Here is a 19,942-nt window from a genome sequence, read left to right on the forward strand (position 1 = left end):
TTGGCCTTAGGCTTCCTTAAGGCCGAGCCCTGCTCTCAAGTGAGGCGGTCACATCCGAGCCTGCGGTAACGTCTCTGCATTTTGGTTTCTCAGTCAGTAAACCCAGGGATATAATGTCTTCTCCCTTGGGGTCCTGTGACAATGAAACGAGATGTTGCTCAGGGGACTGACAGCCTCCGTTCAGTGGTTGGTACGTCCTTGGTGCTCAGTTAGCATCCCACCCTCTCCCTCAAAAGACACGTGCAGAGTGCTGTATTTATTCCTTTATGGACAGTGAGAGTGGGGCCAGCAAGTATGATTTTCACTGGTTAGAGGATGACGGTGCATCCCAAGGAGACAGGGCACGTGTCTGGGTTCTCTTCCTCTATCCCGTGCTCTCTGTGAGGACAGCGGAGCTTCCAGAGGAGGCGACAGGAGATGTCACTACGCCCTCCCTCTGGCATCACAGTCCCCTAGTGTCACTCATTTCCTCCCTGCTAGCAAAACCTAACCATTGTCCCTCCCACTCTGGGTACTAAGACTTTTCCATTCCTCTGAGGCCGCCAGAGTGTGTGATTAAAGAGCAACCCATTTATTCATTTATGTGCTAACATTTATTCAGTCAACAAATGCTGGGTGCCTGCCAGGGCCAGACACGGCTGGTTATTGGGACACACAGAACCTGTAACTAAACGTAAAACTGCATGACGTCATCAGCCTGCCCGCGTCATCCTCAGACGTCACTGAATTAGTGACGGTGGTGCTTCACTCAGTGCCTGTTAAGGAGATGACCACAGTGGATGACATTAAAAAAAAAAAAGCCAAACCCAGAATTCGACGACTGTTGCCAGCAGAGCAGAGGGAAGCAAGGTCCAGGGTGCGGCGGGGCTGGCGGGACAGCCGCAGCGGTCATGCGCCCCCGCCAGCTGGGATGACCCTCGGGGTCCGCGTTACGGCTGGACAGACTCCTAGGACCTAAATGGTCATTTCCGACTCCCAGACTGATGTTTCCACTCCCAAGCAAAGGAGCCAAACAAATAAATGATGAAATACTGACCGTGAACCCACATAGTTCAAGACATGGGTGGGGAAAACCCTAACTTCTTTATCAACTACAAGGAGAAACGCCCAGGAGACAGGTGGAGATAAAGCAGCTTTTTTTTTTTTGAGCAGAACATAAACATGGACCAATCTCTCAACAGCACTGCTGTCAACAAAAGCTTCGGTTGCTGCAAAGTCTCCCAAGAGCGGCGGCGAGGAAGAGGCGGACAATCGGAACGAGCTATTTCTTCATCTCCAGGATGGCGCTGCCTGGGCCCCGGTGCTTGGCGCTGCAGATGTTACAGAACTGTGCAGGCGAGTTCTAAACATGTAATGAGAAACGCAGATTGTAAAAGGACATCCTATCCTCTCTTTCTACTCCCGTCTTTGGAAATATGGGAGCACTTGGCGGGGGCGGGGGTAGGAAGCTATGAAGTGTCACTCCTTTTCCTGGAGACGACCCCTGCTGCACACAGGAGTCTGTCTATACCAGCTGTTACTCTGTGACTTGAAGAAAGTGTCATACTGCAGAAATCAGGGTGAGAAAGTTACACAGAATCGAGGATGGTTTTCTCTGCATGTCACATCTCTGTAGCTCAACAGTCATCAAACCTGCCTGAACAGTTTCACTTGAGTGAATATGGTTTTACTACGTTTAGGACACTTAAGCGTTTTTACATCGGAGAAGTAGGCATGCTCACTTTTGCGATGTGACATCTAACTGTGAGGACCCGCAGAGCCGCAGGACCGGGGTTACGATTTTGAGCACACCCCTCTGGACGTGCCAGGTTCTGTCTAGCTGGCGGTGGCCGAGCCGCGAACTCACCAGGCTGGGCGCGGGCAGGCACTCCTTGTGGAACATGTGCCGGCAGTGGAAGACCACCACGCTGAAGGGCTTCGCCGCGTCTAGGGGGCAGGGCGGAAGAGGGAGGAGAGCTCAGCGCGGCAGCAGTTTAATTTTCCAGCAAATGAGCTGCCTTGGGGGACTGCTGATTTACACACGCACTCCTGCCAGGGGATGCGGTTGAACGCGGGGCAGGCGTGACAGTCGTGTGGCTCTGGTTGTCCCAGCTCACCTGCCTGGCCCCTGAGTCAGTTACTGCAGCTACGCGCCGGGGACCGTTTCACGGCACAGGCGACAGCGTTTGTTGTAAACACGTGCATCAGGGGTGTATGTGCCTGGCTTTCCCTCCCCCAGCCCCGCCCGCACCATCATGATACACTCCATATATTCTAGTCGATTCTAGGATGCGTTCTGCCAGTTACCTGCTGCCTTTGCCAAGACCACCCACTGACGTCAGGGCAGAGCTGCTAAAACCCTAGGCTGCGACCCGTCCTGGCTCAGTGTGGCCAGCTTGGTTCCGGTAAGACTGAGAATCCCTCACAGATTAGGAATTTAAGCTGACCACTCAGTGCAGAGGCATGTGGGCTCTTTCCGTTAAAACGCTACACAAGCTCACTGCTCTTCCTGCGCCCACTGCAGTTTTTAACGTAAGCACTTAAAATCCAAGCGTCTGGCAAAGACCCGAAGTGGAACGACTTCTTGTGCTGCTGCCCTGCCGCATAACCCCTCAAGCTCAGTAAATGGGCAAACAAGGTCTCTTGGTACTTCTCTAGGCAGCCCCTACATACAAGAGGCATTTTTAGCATCCTGACGACAGTGCTTTAATTTCTGCTTTCAAATTATGAAATTTCCTCTTTTCATGTCTTATGATCCTTAACAAAAAATGCTTTGATTATGTGAAGATCTGTACCGAGAACTTAAAGTAATGTGTATGTCTTTTTCAGGAGTCACCGTTCCAGTGAGATGGCAAGTAATTACGTTTTCGTTGAAATGCAAGATAACTTGGATGCCTGGAACTACACAGCAGTGAGAAGCTGAAAGAAAAAGGACAGCTGCCTACAGAATTTCTCTCAGGTATGCACACGGTTCTTCTACCTTGGAATCTACATATGTCCATGGTAAGTTCTCTTTTTGTTTGGTTTTACACTCGGGAAACGGTCCTCAAAGACTGGCCCCTGAACCAGGTGCATCCTCGCCACCTGGGAACTTGTGGGAAATGCAGATTCTCCGTCCTGCTGTGGAACTACTGCACCGGCATGTCTGGGGGTGGGACCGGCAAGCTGAGCGTTAACAAGCCTGCCCGCGGATGTCGGACTCCCCCCGGGGCTTGGGAACCTCAGCTCTAAGGCCTGGGCACCGCCGGCATGCAGCTGACCAGGGGCGTGGGCTGGAATTCTTCTCCAAGCTGGATTATTCCAAAAGTTGTATTATTTTCTAAATCGTAATTAGCTAACTTCAAAATCTTCGTTGCCCGCACCACTAGCACACATCTGGGGACCGTTCTGCCCCCACCCCCGAGCTTACCTGACGGAAGAACAGGGGACAGGCACGACTCACAGATGTTCTCCTCTGTGGGGAAACACACACTCGGGGTTACACAGCGCTGCTCTCTGCTCTGTCCCTTCTGAGAGCAGGGCACGCGGCGCGAGTAGGACTCTTGAGTTTTACCCACCGTCGACCAGGACGCCTTTCATCTGAGTTCGGTGCATCTTCTTGAGTAAGGAGAGGGAGTCAGCTACGAGAATCTTCTTGCAGCCTTCACGAAGCAGAATCTAAGGCACACGTTGTAAAAGAAGCCACCTTAGGCTCAGATGTGGGAGGAGGGGAGTCCCCTTACTGGGACATTCAGAAAATTGTTTGAAATACTCCAAAGAGGCGCTCGCTGGTCCCCTGCCCTCAGTCACTCCCTTCCAGCTACTGTCGGACCAGCCTTTCCAGCCACAACTCTGTATTTTTTGCTTATGAACATGTATACAATGTAGGTCTGGCCAGGAAGACCCTGTGCCAACTAACCCTGTCACTGCCGTATAGGGCTTCCTAGCACAGACTCTGGCAGAGTCTGGGCCCTGCATGATCTGCTCATCCCAACCTCCAGATCTTTGCCCAGGATGGGAAACCTGCTGCTCCGAGATCACCCAATTACTCCGTAAGTCCATGGATTTACCGCACAAATAGATCCTGGGTCCCTGTCGTGTACAAAGCACAGGGCACAGACTGATAAGCTAAACAGACGTTGTCTCTGTCCTAAACTCCCTCCAGGGTGTGGCCTGTCTTCCTTTTCTTGCGATCTGATCCAGACCATGTAGCAGAGTGCCATGAATGTGGTGTGTAAGGTGTGGACTGACTACATTAACCCTCACATTTGGTGACTCTTAACGGACCGATGACCGAAAAATGCGCAGATATTAAATACTCTCTCGCAAGATCCATCTTAGTCTTTATCCTAGAACTCTCCTTTGCTCCTTTCCGCATTCTCTCTGTTACTGTGCAGGCTGACTGATTCCGCACCCCCCGCCTGGAGGATCACTAGAGGGAGCGACACCTCAGCACGTACGGGTCACCTGAGGAGAACGGACGCGCCTCGTTGGGACGACTGCCCGTTTCAGGTTAGAACCACTTGGTGTCTCCTAGCTGAGAGCGTGATGGAGACAGAGGCTGCCTGACTGTTCTCAGGTGGGGCACAGCAGGGAGCGGCAGCCCCCTTTGCCTTTCACATCCATTCCTCTGGCCACAGTGTGCGTGTCCACCCTTTCCTGTTTTTGTTTGGTATTTTATTGGAAACTGGGAAAGGCTATGTGAGGTGTGCCAGACACACCTTTTTCACTAGAACGCGTTGCTGCTCTAGAAAGAGGGAGACGCTCAAGGCAGGAAGGACCCACAGCTTCGCTCCTGGTCCAGTGTCTCACTGCACGTGGTTATGTGCAGGTAGTGGAGCTGCCGTGACGCTCACACAGTGAGGACACTGCAGCCTCACTGCCACCCGGCAGGACACAGCAAATGCTACCGGCGATGCCACATCCCACGTTTTTTCACACCAAAGTCACAACTCTAAGCCCTACGTGGACACTCTGCTTTCACATGGTGTCAGTTCATGCCCCCAGGGGAGGGAAGTGGCTCCTCCATCCCTGACGTAACAAACGCTCCTTTCAAATCCCCACGAACCCTGGCGCCGGGTGAGGGCAGCCAGAGGGCTTCCCCCACTAGGTACATGAAGGCAAACAGCCAAGAAAACAGAACTGATAGCCAGAATAAAATTCTGTGCCCACCATTTGTATTACTGATGATCAGGAAATTACATGATTTTACTGTTTCCACATTAATTGAGAAACAGTGAAGTTTTATTAAAATGCTGCTAGAAATTGAAATTTTCTGATTCATCTCAAGAAGTTTATAACAGACATCAGGAAAGCATACAGGAAGAGAAAACAAATATAGTAAGAAAGCTCTCTAAGAAATACTGATGTTGGTAAGTAAGAAAATTTGTAAGCAAACGTGTAGAGGTGCTCAGCCGCTAATACTAAAATAGAAACTTAAATAGTGTCAATCAGCAAAAAGTTTCAAAAAGAGCTGGCTCTGGCCCTCAGTGGGTGTTCAAGGCCCTCTGTGTGATTAATCCAGGAGACCTGTGGACCTGGCATTCTAGGCAGAAGCCACAGTGTCTGCAAATTTAAAAAAGAAAACGGGGAAAAAAAAAGCAGCAAACTAAGAAGGAACCGTTTCTTCACCAGGCTTAAGCTTTTCTAAAGAGGTACGACCTGTCTGCCCCCAGAAAGTACCTTCTAGGAAAACTTAAAGTGCAGAGGCAACAAGAACAGCTTAGCACGTTACTCCCTACTTTATCTGAACACAGCCCAAGGCTCCAAATCAGAAAAATATGAAAACATTGTAACTTTCATTTACAGGATGCTGGGCAGGAGGTGATCACCTGCGCAGGAGAGTCATTTATCCTATACAACGTGCAGCAGTCCGGAGGCCATCGGAGGTGGTGAGTGAAGGACTGTACCAGGATAACGCAGCATTAGGTAGGTGCTGTGTTTGGCACCAGACACATGGTGAGGCATTGCGTAGCTGACTGTGGGTTCCCAGGAGCAGCTACATCAGTGACTCGTGAGAAACGTGCTGTTCTGGACACCAGTTTCACCCTCAGCAGTTCATATAGTTGTCCCTCCAATTCTGTGAGTTCTGCATCCATGGATTCGCCCAACTACAGATCCAAAATATTGGTGCGGGAAATTTCAGGAAGTTCAAAGCAGCAAAAGTTGAATTTGCCCTGCACATGCGGGCAACTGTTTACACAGCAGTTACACTGTATTGGGTATTGTACGTAACCTAGAGATGATTTAAGGTATCCAGGAGGATGTGCATAGGTTATATGCGAACACTGCGCTGTTTTATATAAGGCATTGCGCATCCTTGGATTTGGGTATCCGTGGGAGGGTATCCATTCCCCCCTAGATAGAGGGATGACTGACTGCATTTGTATTTCCCACGAATGCCTTGACTAAAACACCTGACACCTGGAAGTCAGACACAATAGCAGTTGGGTAAGAGAGGTTTCTTCTGATGCTTTCTGACTTTCACACTTGTGATTTCCGACGTCTTCCATCTTCCAAGGTCATCTTGCCCAGCCTGTCTTTCCAGCTGTGGACTCTCACCTTCCACCTGTCTCCTTTCTTTTCTCGCAAACTTGATGTTATTCACACATTCCAGGGCACACGCAGTCTCTTCTTCAAGGACCAGAATCACTGTGACTCACATCCTGAGTACCTTGTGCTGTTTTTCTTGTAAAAATATGAAATGCTTCAACCATGCAGAATAAAATAACATGCTCAAGTCTCTACCACCTGGATTGGACATACCTTACTGTTTTGCCATGTGCTTCAGGTCTGTTTATTTTGGAAAATACAGTACTACAGACACAGCTGACACGTTCTTGCACCTTTTCTCCTCCTCCTCTACAGACACAGCTCTGACTTTGTTTAGCGTGTGTTCAACTAAAATACACAGTGGGCTTGGACTCCTGGAACATAGATGTGGTCAGTGAGGTCAGCGTGGAGCCTGGGAAGGCATCCCTTTCCAAATGAAGAAACAAAGCCTCATTAGGAAAAAGTCCTGCTTCCCCCATCTTCTGCCTGCAGTGTGGATGGGAGGCCTGGAGATGCAGCGTCTGCTTTGTGACCAAGAGGCAACTGTCAGAGGTACATTTCTCCTGTCGAAGGACATTTAGGCTGTTTCCATTGTAGGGCTATTAAAGATAAGGCCACAGAGGACACTCTTGTACAGGCGGACCCCACTTTATTGTGCTTTGCTTTACTGCACTTTGTTGATATTACTTTTTTTTTTTTTTTTTTACAAACGGAAGGTTTGTGGCAACCCTTCGTTGTCAGATGACACAGAGCAATTTTTTTTTAGCAATTAAGTATTTAAAAATTAAGGTGTGTACTTTTTCTAGACATAATGATACTGCAGACTTACATAACCGTTTTATGTGCTGGGAAAACAAAAACTTTGTGTTCGTTTTATTGAGGTACTTGCTTTATTTCGGTGCCGCGAACACAGGATCACTGAGGTCTGCCTGCACAGATCCCTTTGTGGACCCGCTCTTCATCTTTTGGGTAAATACCTATGAGTAAAACTGCTGGGTTATGGAGTAGGTGTATGTTTAACTTTTTAAGTAACTGTCAGTTTTCCAAAGTGGTTATACTATCGTACATTCTCGCATATTAAGCTTTGATACCTGGTAAGTCTACCCTCTTTATTCTCCTTTGATAATCTTAACCTTTTACTTTTGATATAAAATTCAGGATGATGAAAAATTCTTTTGGGACTTTGATTAGAATTTATTGAATATATGGATGGTGGCCACTTTGGAGAGAACTGTAACATTTATGATGTGAGCCTCTGAATATAATTGGTCAGATTCAAGTTGCTAATGATTGATGTAGAATTTTTGCATTTGTGTTTTTAAAAAAAAAAGGGGGGGAGTTATAATTGTTGCATATTGGCAAGGTTAGACCAGCATCCCATGAGAAACTGAGGAGCTTTTCCATTCTAGTCTCTGGAAAAGTTTATACAAAACAGGGGTTGCCTGTTTCTTTAAGTTTTGATAAAACTTATCTCTAAAAGTTGTGGCATAGTGCTTACAGGTCTATTCTACTAGTTCCTGAATAAATTTGTTAAACAGTTTTCTAGGAAAACATGAATTACTTGCGTTCTCACATACAGTGACAGAAAACTAGCATTCACTTAAGTTTTTAGATCTTGTCTGCATTCCCCCCTAATATTTACTTGATTGACTTTGTGAGGGATTTTCCTAATTTATTGTTAGTTTTTTGATTCTTCTGGAGCTCCTTTGATGAGACACTTTCATTCTAACCTCCATGTCTCTGTTAACTACTCTTTTATATTTTCTGTCTTTTAATTAGTCTGTGCTTCATGCTGAACGACTTCATCAGCTCTGTCTTCTGGTTCTTTAATTCTCCCTGTTAGCTGTGTTTAATCTGCTTACTGTATCCACCGAATTGATCATTGTATTGGACAGCCTCTGATAGCAGTCCCAGAAACTAAGATCAGCTTGAAACATCTTTTGTCTCGTCCTCTATGAGACGTCTCCACTGGGTAAGTAAGGCAGAACCTTGTTCATCTTTGCTCTGTGATCTCTATCACCGAGGTGAGTAAACCAGTGTCTGATGTTTTCTTTCTTCAACTTCACGATGGTATTAGTTTTCATCTCACGAGGTATTTATAGATACTACCTTGCAGAGATGAATTTTCCTAATGGGATGTTCCCTTAGTTTTCCACGATTATTCAAATCAGTGGGCTAACTTCTTCCTAACATCCTTCTCAACCACTCTCGTTTTCTTGTTACTACGTTGTTTCCCTCCTTAGGTCTGTGTTTCTTTAAACTGTTTTTTTATTAACATCACCTTTATTCTTTTCTCGTCATCATTTTCAAGACAATCAGTTCTAGCTTCCAGAACCACTTACAAGCACACTTATAAATACATTCTTATTTAAATTTATAAGATAGCTGTTGAAAATTAACACAAGACTCTAGATTCTCCCTATTTTTCCTTCCAATTTCTCTGCAGTTCATCATTACTGATAATAATCTCAACCAGAAGCAAAGCACCAAACTCACAGATACGTTACAAAGCAGTAAAAGGACTGCACATCAGCAAAGTTATTATGGTTCGTTAGAAACAGCTGCTGTGGGAAAAACGCCACACAAAACTGCCAAGTCCCTGAAATTTTTATTTTAAACGAGTCTTTGATGGAAGTATAGTCGGTTAACAGTGTGGTCAGTCGGTTAACAGTGTGGGGTTGCTTTCTGTTGTGCAGCGTAGTGACGCAGTTCTCTACACATGTAGTCCTTTTCATTCTTTTCCATTATAGATTACAAGGTACTGAATATAGTTCACTGTGCTCTACAGTAGGCCCTTGTTTATTTTATACACAGCAGTTAGCACCTGCAGCATTGTAAACCAACTCTACTTTAAAAAGAAAGAGCCTTTGAATGTTGGGAGTTTTGCTGACATGGCCTTGTTCCTACCACAGCGCTTAACCATGAGCACTGCAACTGGCACAGCTACCTGGTTTTACCAGCTCCCCAGTGTGACACCAGGGTTATCCTGGGAAGCCATTTTACCTAATTTCTAATTCATCATTTAATTCAGCATGCTATGGGACTTGAATTCTACTTGAAAAGGCTTTGCTTTTCGTTGCGAATATTACGAAAGATGACGGACAGGCTCTAAGGTCGGTGCTGGCATTCCAGCACACTGTCATCAGCGCCATCATACTGCATTCACAGCAGCACAAGGCCGCGTGCACGGCCCTGACCAAAGGAGCAACAGCTGCTTGTCACAGACCACCTGTGATGAGGCCAAACTGAAATAATGTAAAAGGAAGAAAATAGCTTGTATCTTCAACGTATCTTTCAGAGGAAAGGAAGCGCTTCTATACTGTGGATCAAAAAGAAATCCAAGTGGGCCGAAAAAAGGGCAGGTGAAACAGAAGTCCCCATTTCCTCTCATTTGTCTCTGGACTTCAGAGTGGAGGGAGACGAGGAAGGAATATGGGGAGGATGGCAGCAAAGTAAATGTGGGAGAAGAACTTCGAGAGACACAGAGGTGTCTGGAGAGGTTTACCTGTGTGTGCACACGTGTGAAGTTTAACAAGATGGAGATGTTAAAGCTCTTTGCTTCTAGAAACAGTAATTCAGATGGTGAGCTGCTCGAGCACACGGCTGCATCCTCCTCAGCTCCTGCCCCCTGGGACAGTATGGGGAGGCCCTGTAAGTACCCAGCGCAGCATCTGACACAGTAAGCACCCAAATATTTAAATACATGTGTTTATAAACAAACGTACTGCATTAAAAAAGTTATACCTAAAAATCTAAGCTACTTTATAAACAGATGCCAAACTAAGTATTCTGAGCGATTTTAACACTAAGCCGCTGCATTCACTATAATCTACTGAGAACTTACGAGAAGGAAGATACTTTAGACATCATCTAATCTCGAGGTTCCTAAATGTCAGGGCCAGGCAGAGTGTATAAGAAACACCACGGTAGTTTAAGGACATAGCCCCTCATCCTCTCCAGCAGATCTCGGGTGGTCCCTGAAACTAGGTAACTTCAAAAAGAATTCAGATAATTTTGGTGCGCGGTCAGGCTGAACAAATGCTGACTTAATCTAATGGGAAATTGAGATCCAGAAAGTTTGTGTCCTCCCTAAGATCAACAGGCTTGTTAATGGCAAAACTAGGACTAGAATCTAGGTCTGCAAACATGATGTCCACAGCTCTTTAAAAACAGGCCCCCCTGTTCATCTTCCAGGCCACTCCTCTCTATTCTTCTGTTGTAACCTGCCAGTACAGTGAATGCACCTCCAGAGACCAAGGGGACAACCAGTGAAAAACATACAAGACAGAGCCAGAGGATCCAGGTTCAAACCCAGTTCATCACCTTCCCAGACAGGCAAGTCATTAAAACTCTATAGATGAAAATGACTGTCAAATAAGACTGTCAAGAGGAAAAAAAAAAGCAATAGAAGTGTATACAAATGCTAAACTTATAAACAGCATAAAAATAATTTGGAAACTGGTCAGTGTAATGTAAAGATGGAAATATAATTTATATCAAAACAAATGCTATTTGTCCTTGAAATCACACCTAGAAACATTTCAACTTTATGAAGTATGACATGGGCTGCTTTTTTCTTACTTATAAAGCTTTTGAGTTTTGTTACATTACACTAACAACGTAACAAGGTATAAAAACATAAGAAAATAAGTTAAATTTGAAAAATTTTAACAGATAATGTGGCTGATTAATGGTGTCATAGACGTGTAACATGCCAAATGCTAAACTTCAATTGAGAAAAGTTGCCGCATTTTAGAAGACATGAAACTTTAAAAGCAGAAGAGATGCTCATTTTAAGTTTCTTTCCCCCACAGCTCTCTCTCCGCCTTCTCTCTTTGCAATTAGCAATTCACTAACGAGTCATCTCTCAAAGCATTTTCCACAGCCAAGTAAGTTTTAAAATGCTGTGTCCGCTCCTGTAAATCTGTCCCTTAGTTTCCCAGTGCAAATTGGCAAAATAAGGTGCCGAGAAGCCCTGGGATAACCTTTCTCTAACATTTGACTACAGATCCCTTTGTTTACTGAATGGTTTTTAATGTCCCTCAGGGTCATTCCCCCTGCCCCCATGCACAGTAAGCTCCAGATTCTTGCAGATTCATGAACCTGCAAAATTTTCTCTAAATTTTGGGGGTTAACAGGGTTGAACATTTTTTTATCCCCTTGAAAATCAACTAGCTTTATGAAAGGAACAAAAAAAGACTAAACAGGTTTTTCTTAAAAGGGTGGAGCCTTTCTGTAAACTTCAAACTCCTCTATAAACAGAGTGGTTATGTTTACAGTGATCCCTAGCAGGTTGCCTAGAGAAAGAATATAAATGATCACTAATGAAAAAAAGTAGCCTTTTTCAAGGAAAATAGTTCCAAGCTTTCTTCGTATGTAAGGAGGAAGTACCTCCTGGAATTCTTTGAACCTGCCCCAGTGCAGCATTTTCTCTCTTCATCCTCCACCAAGGAGCCCCCAGATCCAGCTGTTCCCACAGGCCACGACGCGGTCCGGGATTTACAGGCAGCCACCACTCCTCGGACCCACTGGCTAAATAACTCCTAGCCTCCTTAACACACCACCACTCTTGTACTGAGTCAGTACATCTTAAAAGTTATCCACTAAACAGCTGCTAAATCAATATTTTATCCTCTTAATTATATTTTATGTTGAATTCACTAGGCACCAAATAATTATTTTTACTCCTGGCTGACTCAGAACTATGCAAATATATTCATAAAAAATGAATGAGCAGTAAGACCCAGTGGTGCCCCAGAGCTTGGTTCTCTGGAAAGAGCCTAGGAAGAGGGAGCTATTAGGTGTCTTTATAGGCACTGCAGAGGCTGAGAAAAAAGTAAGGCACATTTTTCAACCTAGAGGCTACGCTGCACACACAACAGCGGGAGGAGAGAAGGGGTAGTTATTTCGTCACCTGCCCTGGGGTAGAGTTGTTCAGAGACACTTAAATGACTTCTCAACGAACTGGAATTTGCAACGTGGAGCACGTCCCTGGCAGACCCAACCTCACTCACACCCAGAGCTTTACAATGTCTGACACCGAAACACCACTTTCCCCAAAGCCCAATTCAGGCTGCAGAAGTAAGTGACTCAGCCTCTGCCTGGACCACTTTCCCGCATCCTGTGGGCGCCGCACAAAACGCAAGCCCCTCCTGTCACCTCTCCTTGGCCATTAACCCACTCCCGCACTTTCCCATCCTCCCTTTGATAACCTCTCCCTAGTGCACCTGTTTGTCTGGCACCACTGGGCAGAGCAGATCTTCCGCCTGCTTGTCTGAACCAGATTCCCGTTTCTCCTCCACAAGCCTCCTGCGTGAAGGCTCTTGTTTTCTTACCTCCCGCCTTCAGGAAAACCTCTTCTTTCATGCTGTGTCACCCAGGGACACCGCAGTCGCCTGCGAAGCTGACCGCCCGGTTCAAGGAGGATGCTGGAGCCAGGCTCACGGCCGCCTTCCCCTGCACTCCTCAGTGCCCTCAAGTTTCTCGACTAATTCCTCTCCAGTGACCTCTGCCTTCACCCTACTTTCTGAACGTGTTGACAGTAGCTCCTTTAGAGATTTAACATAACGATGGCCCACTCCCTGGCCACCAGCTCTTGGCCCTCGAGCTCCGTCACCCCTTTATGACTCTCCTTCCCTTCTTGGTGTTACTATCTTCCGCATCTTCTTTTCACCCGGCCTTTCATCTGAGGCTGCCACCCTGCACGCTTCATGGGGTGACGAGCCCACAAACCCTCATCACGTGTCCCTCCCCACAACCTTGTCTTTCAGCTCTACCTGCACAATCTCTGTTCCCATGAAAGCAATTTTATCCACAAAAACTCATTTTCAAAAGATCAAGAAGGAACCATCTGAATATTTAAAAAAAAGGCGCTTTAAATAGTTTCCAGTTCTACGAAAGCTACCAGCATTCTGAAATACCGTCATTGTTAGAGGCTTGTTAAGGAAAAGATCAGGATGCTTTGTGATTTACATATTCATTATTTACATGAAAATAATGACGTCCCCCCTAAAATCTGGAATAAGACAAGGCACTATAAACCTTCTAGAAGAAAACACAGGCAGAACGTTATCCGACATAAATCTCAGCAATGTTCTCCTAGGACAGTCTACCCAGGCAACAGAAATAAGAGAAATAAGAGAAAAAAATAAACAAATGGGACCTAATTAAACTTAGAAGCTTTTGCACAGCAGAGGAAACCACAAGCAAAACAAGATGACAACCTATGGAATGGGAGGAAATATTTGCAAGGGATGCAACTGACAAAGGCATAATTTCCAGAATATATAAACAGCTCACACAACTTGAGAAGAAAATAACCCAATCCAAAAATGGGCAGAAAACCTAAACAAGCAATTCTCCAATGAAGACATACAAATGGCCAATAGACACGTGAAACAACGCTCAGTATTGCTAATTATCAGAGAAATGCAAAGCAGAACTACCATGAGGTGTCACCTCACACCAGTCAGAATGGCCATCATTCAATGCTGGAGAGGCTGTGCAGAAAAGGGAGCCCCCCTGCACTGCTGGTGGGAATGCAGTCTGGTGCAGGCGTTATGGAAGACCGTAGTGCGATTCCTTAAAAGACTGAAAAATAGACTTAACCATATGTTCCAGCACTCCCACTCCTGGGCATATATCGAGAGGGAACCTTAATTCAAAAAGACACCTGCACCCCAGTGTTCATAGCAGCACTACTTACAGTAGCCAAGACATAGAAACTACCTAAATGTCCATCGACAGGAGGCTGGATAAAGAAGTTGTGGTACATTTATACAGTGGGGGTATGACTTAGCCATTAAAAATAATGCCATTTGCAGCCACATGGATGAACCTGGAGAATGTCATTTGAAGTGCAGTAAGCCAGAAAGAAAAATACCATATGATATCACTTATATGAAGGATCTTTAAAAGAACAAATGAACTTATTTACAAAATAGACTCAGACATAGGAAACAACCTCATGGTTACCAAAGGGGAAGGGGGGGTTAGGAAGGGATATATTGGAAACTCGAGATTTGCAGATACTAATATATAAACAAGTTTATACTGTATAGCACAGGGGACTATATTCAATATCTTGTACTGTCCACCAGAAGTTGACACATTATAAATTGACTGTACCTCAATAAAACTCTATTTTTAAAAAATGAGTTCCATTGCTCCTATCACAAATTACTGGGAATTACTGTGTATAAAAAGTTGTAATACTCTAGAAAACAGACACAAGCTGAAATAAAATCCTGGACAGTAGCATCTTTCAGGCTGTAGGTTATTGAGTGGCTTCAAGAAAATTATTGAATTATTTGAGAAACATTTTAATTCCTCCAAATGGACACAGTGCTCATGCTACTTAAAAATGGCGTGGGTGGCCTGGGCTAACAGCCCCTGTCATTAGTCATGTACCTCCCCGAGAACATGCTACACTTACCACAGTAAGAATGACTGCTCGTCAAGAAGAGGAAATCTGGGGAGGGTTAAAAACACAATGGCTTCCTTAAAAGGGCCTAAGTAACGTGACTGTCGAATTGGTATCTAAAATAAACCCTGCCCTGGATAAACATGTCAGTCAGCTCACTCAGGAGGCTCAGTTGTCCAAGAAAGGAGACTTACTTGTAAGTTGTAGTCTTGCAGAATTTTAACCAAGGAGTCTCTCAAATTGGGAATCTCCATTCCTTCCTTAATGCGGTGAATCAGGAGAATGGGGTCAACATGCGTGCCAATGTTGTTGAGCAAGCCAGTGATAAACGCTGCAAGACAGCACGTAGAACAGCACATAAGCAGTGCAGGTGATGCAACCTCCGGCCAAAAGTAACTCAAGGGAAAAGGTTACTTCCTTTAAGGAAGTGTTAAAACCATCTGAATGTCTGAATCCTCCCAAGAAGAAATCTTCCCTTACTTTCCTCAACAGAGAAGCTAAAGAAGAAACAGTCGGAAAACAAACGATTGTTTCAGAATCCAGTCTGATGTCAAAGGTGCAACCACTATTTACTGAGCACTGACCAGCTCAGCTGTCACATACTTTTCTCCAGTATTCTGCAAGGTAGGAGTGCTCCTTGTTCCCATTTTACAGGAAAGGAAAGTGGGGGTGGTTAAGCAACTCATCCACGGTCACAGTGTGTTTCATTATCCCCACTTTGTCTCCTTTTAGAGCCTTAAATGACAACTGTCCTGCTGACCCAGATCTTTAAAGATACACACGCGTGTATGTAAGTACCTTAATCTGAAATTGACTTGAATAACATTATCCTCTTGCATCTCTTACTAAAAATGAAACCAGTCATACCAGCAGTTTCTAGAACTTGAAAACCCTGGCAGAGATAAGCCTTCCCAAAAAGGGAAGGGAAAGGTCTGCAACCATGACGGCTGGTTGCTGCGTCATTCCTACATCCGTCTTCAGGAAGGACGTGCGCTACTCTTAGGTGACTGCTTTTCCTTCCAAAATGGGAGCCCCAGGGCAGATGGCCAAGCAGAGGCAGCAAATGCACAGTCCTGGTGCTGCACTGACAGAACGGGGCAGGAAAGGCACTGAACACGATGGGAGCAAACCTCCAAACATGGCCAATGGCCAGTGTCCAGTGCCGGGCAAGGGGTCTGTACGGAGGCCTGGTGAGAGCTACACTGTATACACTTTGAAAATAACTGTCCCCTGCGTACAAACAAACCAAAATGAGCACTAAGCCAGTTCACGCTGATTCCGTTTGGGTGCAGTAGGTAAAAAATACACTCCTCAGAGCACAGGTAATAGGATCACGCCAATCACGTGCTCTCTGTCACCTCTGGGTAAGGTGACGTGCTGAGGGGCCGGCCTCCCAGCACAGGAGGAGGACCGGACATCGCTGCTGTGCACCTGGCCTACTTTCATTATAGATACTTCACCGTATTTTTAACCCGATGCATTTGAGAGAATTCTTACTCTAGACACAACCGGCTAAATTGAGAGACAAAGGGTTACGCTCGCAGATGGCTTTCCTGCTTACGTGGTTTGTCGATGGAATATAAAATCAGGTCTTCCCAGAGCTCCCCGTCGTCCTGCTCCTTGGCAAATTCAATGGCTTTGTCAACGTCGTGCAGTTCCTCCATGATCATCTTCAGGGCACTTCGGCTATTCCCCATGCGGCCTAGCAGAGTGTGAAAAACCCTGTATTTAGAAAACTTAAATAAAACACTTTAAGAGAAATAACATCTCTCTTCATTTGTTCACACAGCCGGACAGCTATGACAAAAGCGTATTTCCTTATATGACGTCCGTGTCTTGGTAAAATAAGTATCTGCTACTTACCGGGTGTTTACTTGGTGCCCAGTACTCACGTTAAGTGATGACTAAATGATGTAATTCATGTGAACGCTTAACACTCCTAGGAGGTATGTTATGTTCTACTAATGTTTCTGTTTTATAAAAGAGGACATAGAAATGCTGGTAATTTGCCAAGATCATACAGCTTACTAAGTGGGCAGATATGGAATCTGAATCCAGGTCTATCAGAGTCTACCTTCCTTCTGATGATAATTAAAAAAAAAAAAAAGAATAAACTTCCCAACTCGTCTATAATTTCTTTTGATTATGTTGTAAGGTGTGACTGTTAGTGTTGTTTATTACAAAATACTAGTATGTTACCTCAACAGCATTTATTGAATAATGCTTCCTTCTCTACTGAGCTGTGAAGTCTCCTCTTCCATATATTGAATTCGTATACAAAAGAGGCTGTCACCTCTGTGTTACTTTGGTCCACAGCCTGCGTCCAGTCTTAGACAATTTACATCACGTTGCCACCCCATTTCTTAGTCTCTGGGGAACCAAAATGAATAAAAGCTACTTACTCAGAAGATAAACTGTCTCTTCCACAAAGTTTCTCTGTTGACAGATCTCAAGAGCCTTCAAGTAACACAGGGCAAACATGTTACTAAGGGTTACCAGACAAGAACAAATTATTAATAGAGTCACTTTTAAAGATACATGCTTGAAAGAATTTTTCCGTTGCCTCCTTTTAAAAACAAAACAAAGCAAACCTCGTGTTGTGCCAGTATTTGTCCTCATCCACCTCTCAGAGAGGTGAGGTGCTGGACCCTACACAGCTGAACTGGTAACTCAGAACATTCCACGAGCAAAGGCAGAAAAGCAAGATGCTGAGAGGCCTTCTCTCTTTATTCTATGTGACATTTCTTCATGTCACTGCCCCCACCTAATTCACAGCCACTGGTTTAAGCCCCTTTTCCCTCCACTGGATTGTAAGCTCCAGGAAAAGACTGCTGTTCACTGCTGCACGGTCCCAGTATGGGGTGTCCCATAGCTCAGTGGACCTCTGTTACATAAACACACACACACTGGGAATATTTCTATTGCTGGCTCACAGGGTGTAAGAGAGAACTCTGCTCAAGGATCTGTCAAAAGAGGAAAATCAAAAAGCTGTGTGTACCCCAGTGTTCACTGCAGCACCATTTACAACAGCCAAGACATGGAAGCAACATAAGTGTCCATCAACACATGACTGGATAAAAAACATGGGGTACACACAGGAATACCACTCAACCATAAAACAGATTTTTGTCATTTGCAGCAACATGGATGGACTTGGAGGGCATTATGCTAAGTGAAGTAAGTCTGTACAGAGAAAGACAGATACTGTATGACATCACTTACATGTGGAATCTAAAAAATAGTATAAGTGAACTTATTTACAAAACAGACTCACAGACATAGAAAACCAACTTACGGCTACCGAAGGGGAGGGGGAGGGATAAATTAGGAATTTCAGATTAACAGATACAAACTACTATGTATAAAATAGATAAACAACAAGGACTTACTCCATAGCACAGGGAGCTACATAAAAAAAAGGAAAAGGGAAAAAAATCTGACAATCAAGAAGAAACAAAAAGGGGGAGATCAAGACATGAGGGACCACACAGATGACAGCATCTCCTTGAGTGTAAGAGAAAAGCACTCTGTGTATACAGAATTGAGTAACCCTGGATGGAATGGCGCACCCTGACTGCACCCAGAGGGCCAGGTTGGATGGAGATGCAAAGAGAGCAACAAAAATGCTGCTGCCGCCCCGTGTAAGAGGAGGACCACGGGGAGGAGGGGGAGGAGGAGGCTCAGTAGGAGCAGAAGCATGCACTCCCCCTAAGGGCGCACACGTCCAGGGAGGGTCACCGTGATGCGACAGCAGAGAATCCCATGGCCAGAGGAGCGTAAATGGAGGGTCATGTGCACGGATGGGGATGTGGGCTCTGGTGTGGCCTCTTGTAAAAAGCTTCACAGAAGGGGTGACACCCAAACTGGGTGTGGTATGGTGAGTAAGGGTTCACCAGGAAACCTCATCTCACACCCTGCCACGTGACCTTCCTGTACTATGTTCCTCTGACCTGAAGCCCAGAATCTTACCTGTGGCTTCTGCCATCTGGCCCCACGTTTCGGTGCAGCTCGATCCATGCCCCGCCCATCCCTCTGCTGTGGTCCCTCGGCCTGGAATGCTGCCCCTGCTCCCCACTCCCCAACCCGGCAGGTCCTTCAGCAAGCACTCACTGGACCCCACTCGGGGTCAGATCCCAGGTTCTTAGTCTTGTTGCACCTGGCACCCTTCACAGGTGCGACGAACTGCCCCCCTAACTGTCGTGGTTTCTGTCGGCTGGAGCCACGTGTGCTCTCAGCCCCGGGCTTCTGCCTGGCACAGTAAGTGTGCAATCAATATTTTTTAAATAGATGAGCAGCCAGAAAAGGTTTCGGAGGAAGATCCTGAGTCACATAGTTAGCAGAGTCATTTAAAAACAACCAATCAAAAATATTTTAAAAACTAGAACCAAGGAGATGAAAAGAACAGTCCAAGTTCACTGGCTCTCTCAGCACCATGATCTGTCTTGGGAAATAACAGTTGGAACTACTTTTGACATTTCTGACTTTGATTTAAAGTATTTGTGCAGAATATAACTTTAAATCTGGGTCTGGTTGGAAATTAACAGCTAAAAAGGAAGAAGAAAAAAACCCAAAGGTTACAGAGATCAAGGGAAAGGGGAAAAACCCAAGATAAACATAAACGGCAAAAATTACAATGCACCTTACTTTAGAATTGCAGTGAAACTAAGATAATATTTCAAAGTGCACAGTCATTTCAATGAGATGACCTGGCTGCAATGAGGAAGAAACTGCTAATTTGATTATTCACATGATTCCTTTAAAAATCACATGGCAGAGACAGCTGGTTGTCTCCCAACATCCTTTCCCCATTTCTTCTATAATAATAAGATTTTAGGTGGGGGTGTGACTGCCCAGAATTAAAACCTCCAAGCCACCCCCGTGGTATGAGAACTGTGTGAGTACAGTCCACCAGGGAGAAGACACAGAAAGGTGGGGTGGAAGCTTCTGGGAATGTCCTTGAAGAAGCAGTGCACATGAACCCCTTGTTTTCTTACTTTTAATTCTTTCATC

At 45.3% G+C, this 19,942-nt stretch overlaps 1 protein-coding gene across 2 annotated transcripts in view; it reads right to left on the reverse strand.

Moving 5' to 3' along the window:
• Nucleotides 1-574: 574 nt before the first annotated feature.
• The window catches only part of VPS41 (VPS41 subunit of HOPS complex), a 176,779-nt gene continuing 157,411 nt past the window's right edge, over nucleotides 575-19,942 (reverse strand). For both annotated transcript variants that reach the window (XM_072965234.1, XM_072965235.1), the window contains 7 exons: nucleotides 17,335-17,389; nucleotides 16,494-16,634; nucleotides 15,127-15,263; nucleotides 3,537-3,636; nucleotides 3,389-3,433; nucleotides 1,847-1,926; nucleotides 575-1,342 (listed from right to left, as the gene is read on the reverse strand). In XM_072965234.1, the coding sequence (XP_072821335.1) occupies nucleotides 1,262-1,342; nucleotides 1,847-1,926; nucleotides 3,389-3,433; nucleotides 3,537-3,636; nucleotides 15,127-15,263; nucleotides 16,494-16,634; nucleotides 17,335-17,389 (639 nt within the window). In that variant the 3' untranslated portion in view covers nucleotides 575-1,261. The remainder of the gene's footprint in view (nucleotides 1,343-1,846; nucleotides 1,927-3,388; nucleotides 3,434-3,536; nucleotides 3,637-15,126; nucleotides 15,264-16,493; nucleotides 16,635-17,334; nucleotides 17,390-19,942) is intronic.

Source organism: Vicugna pacos, chromosome 7 (assembly GCF_048564905.1).
Source record: "Vicugna pacos chromosome 7, VicPac4, whole genome shotgun sequence".
Classification (NCBI taxonomy): Eukaryota; Metazoa; Chordata; class Mammalia; order Artiodactyla; family Camelidae; genus Vicugna; species Vicugna pacos.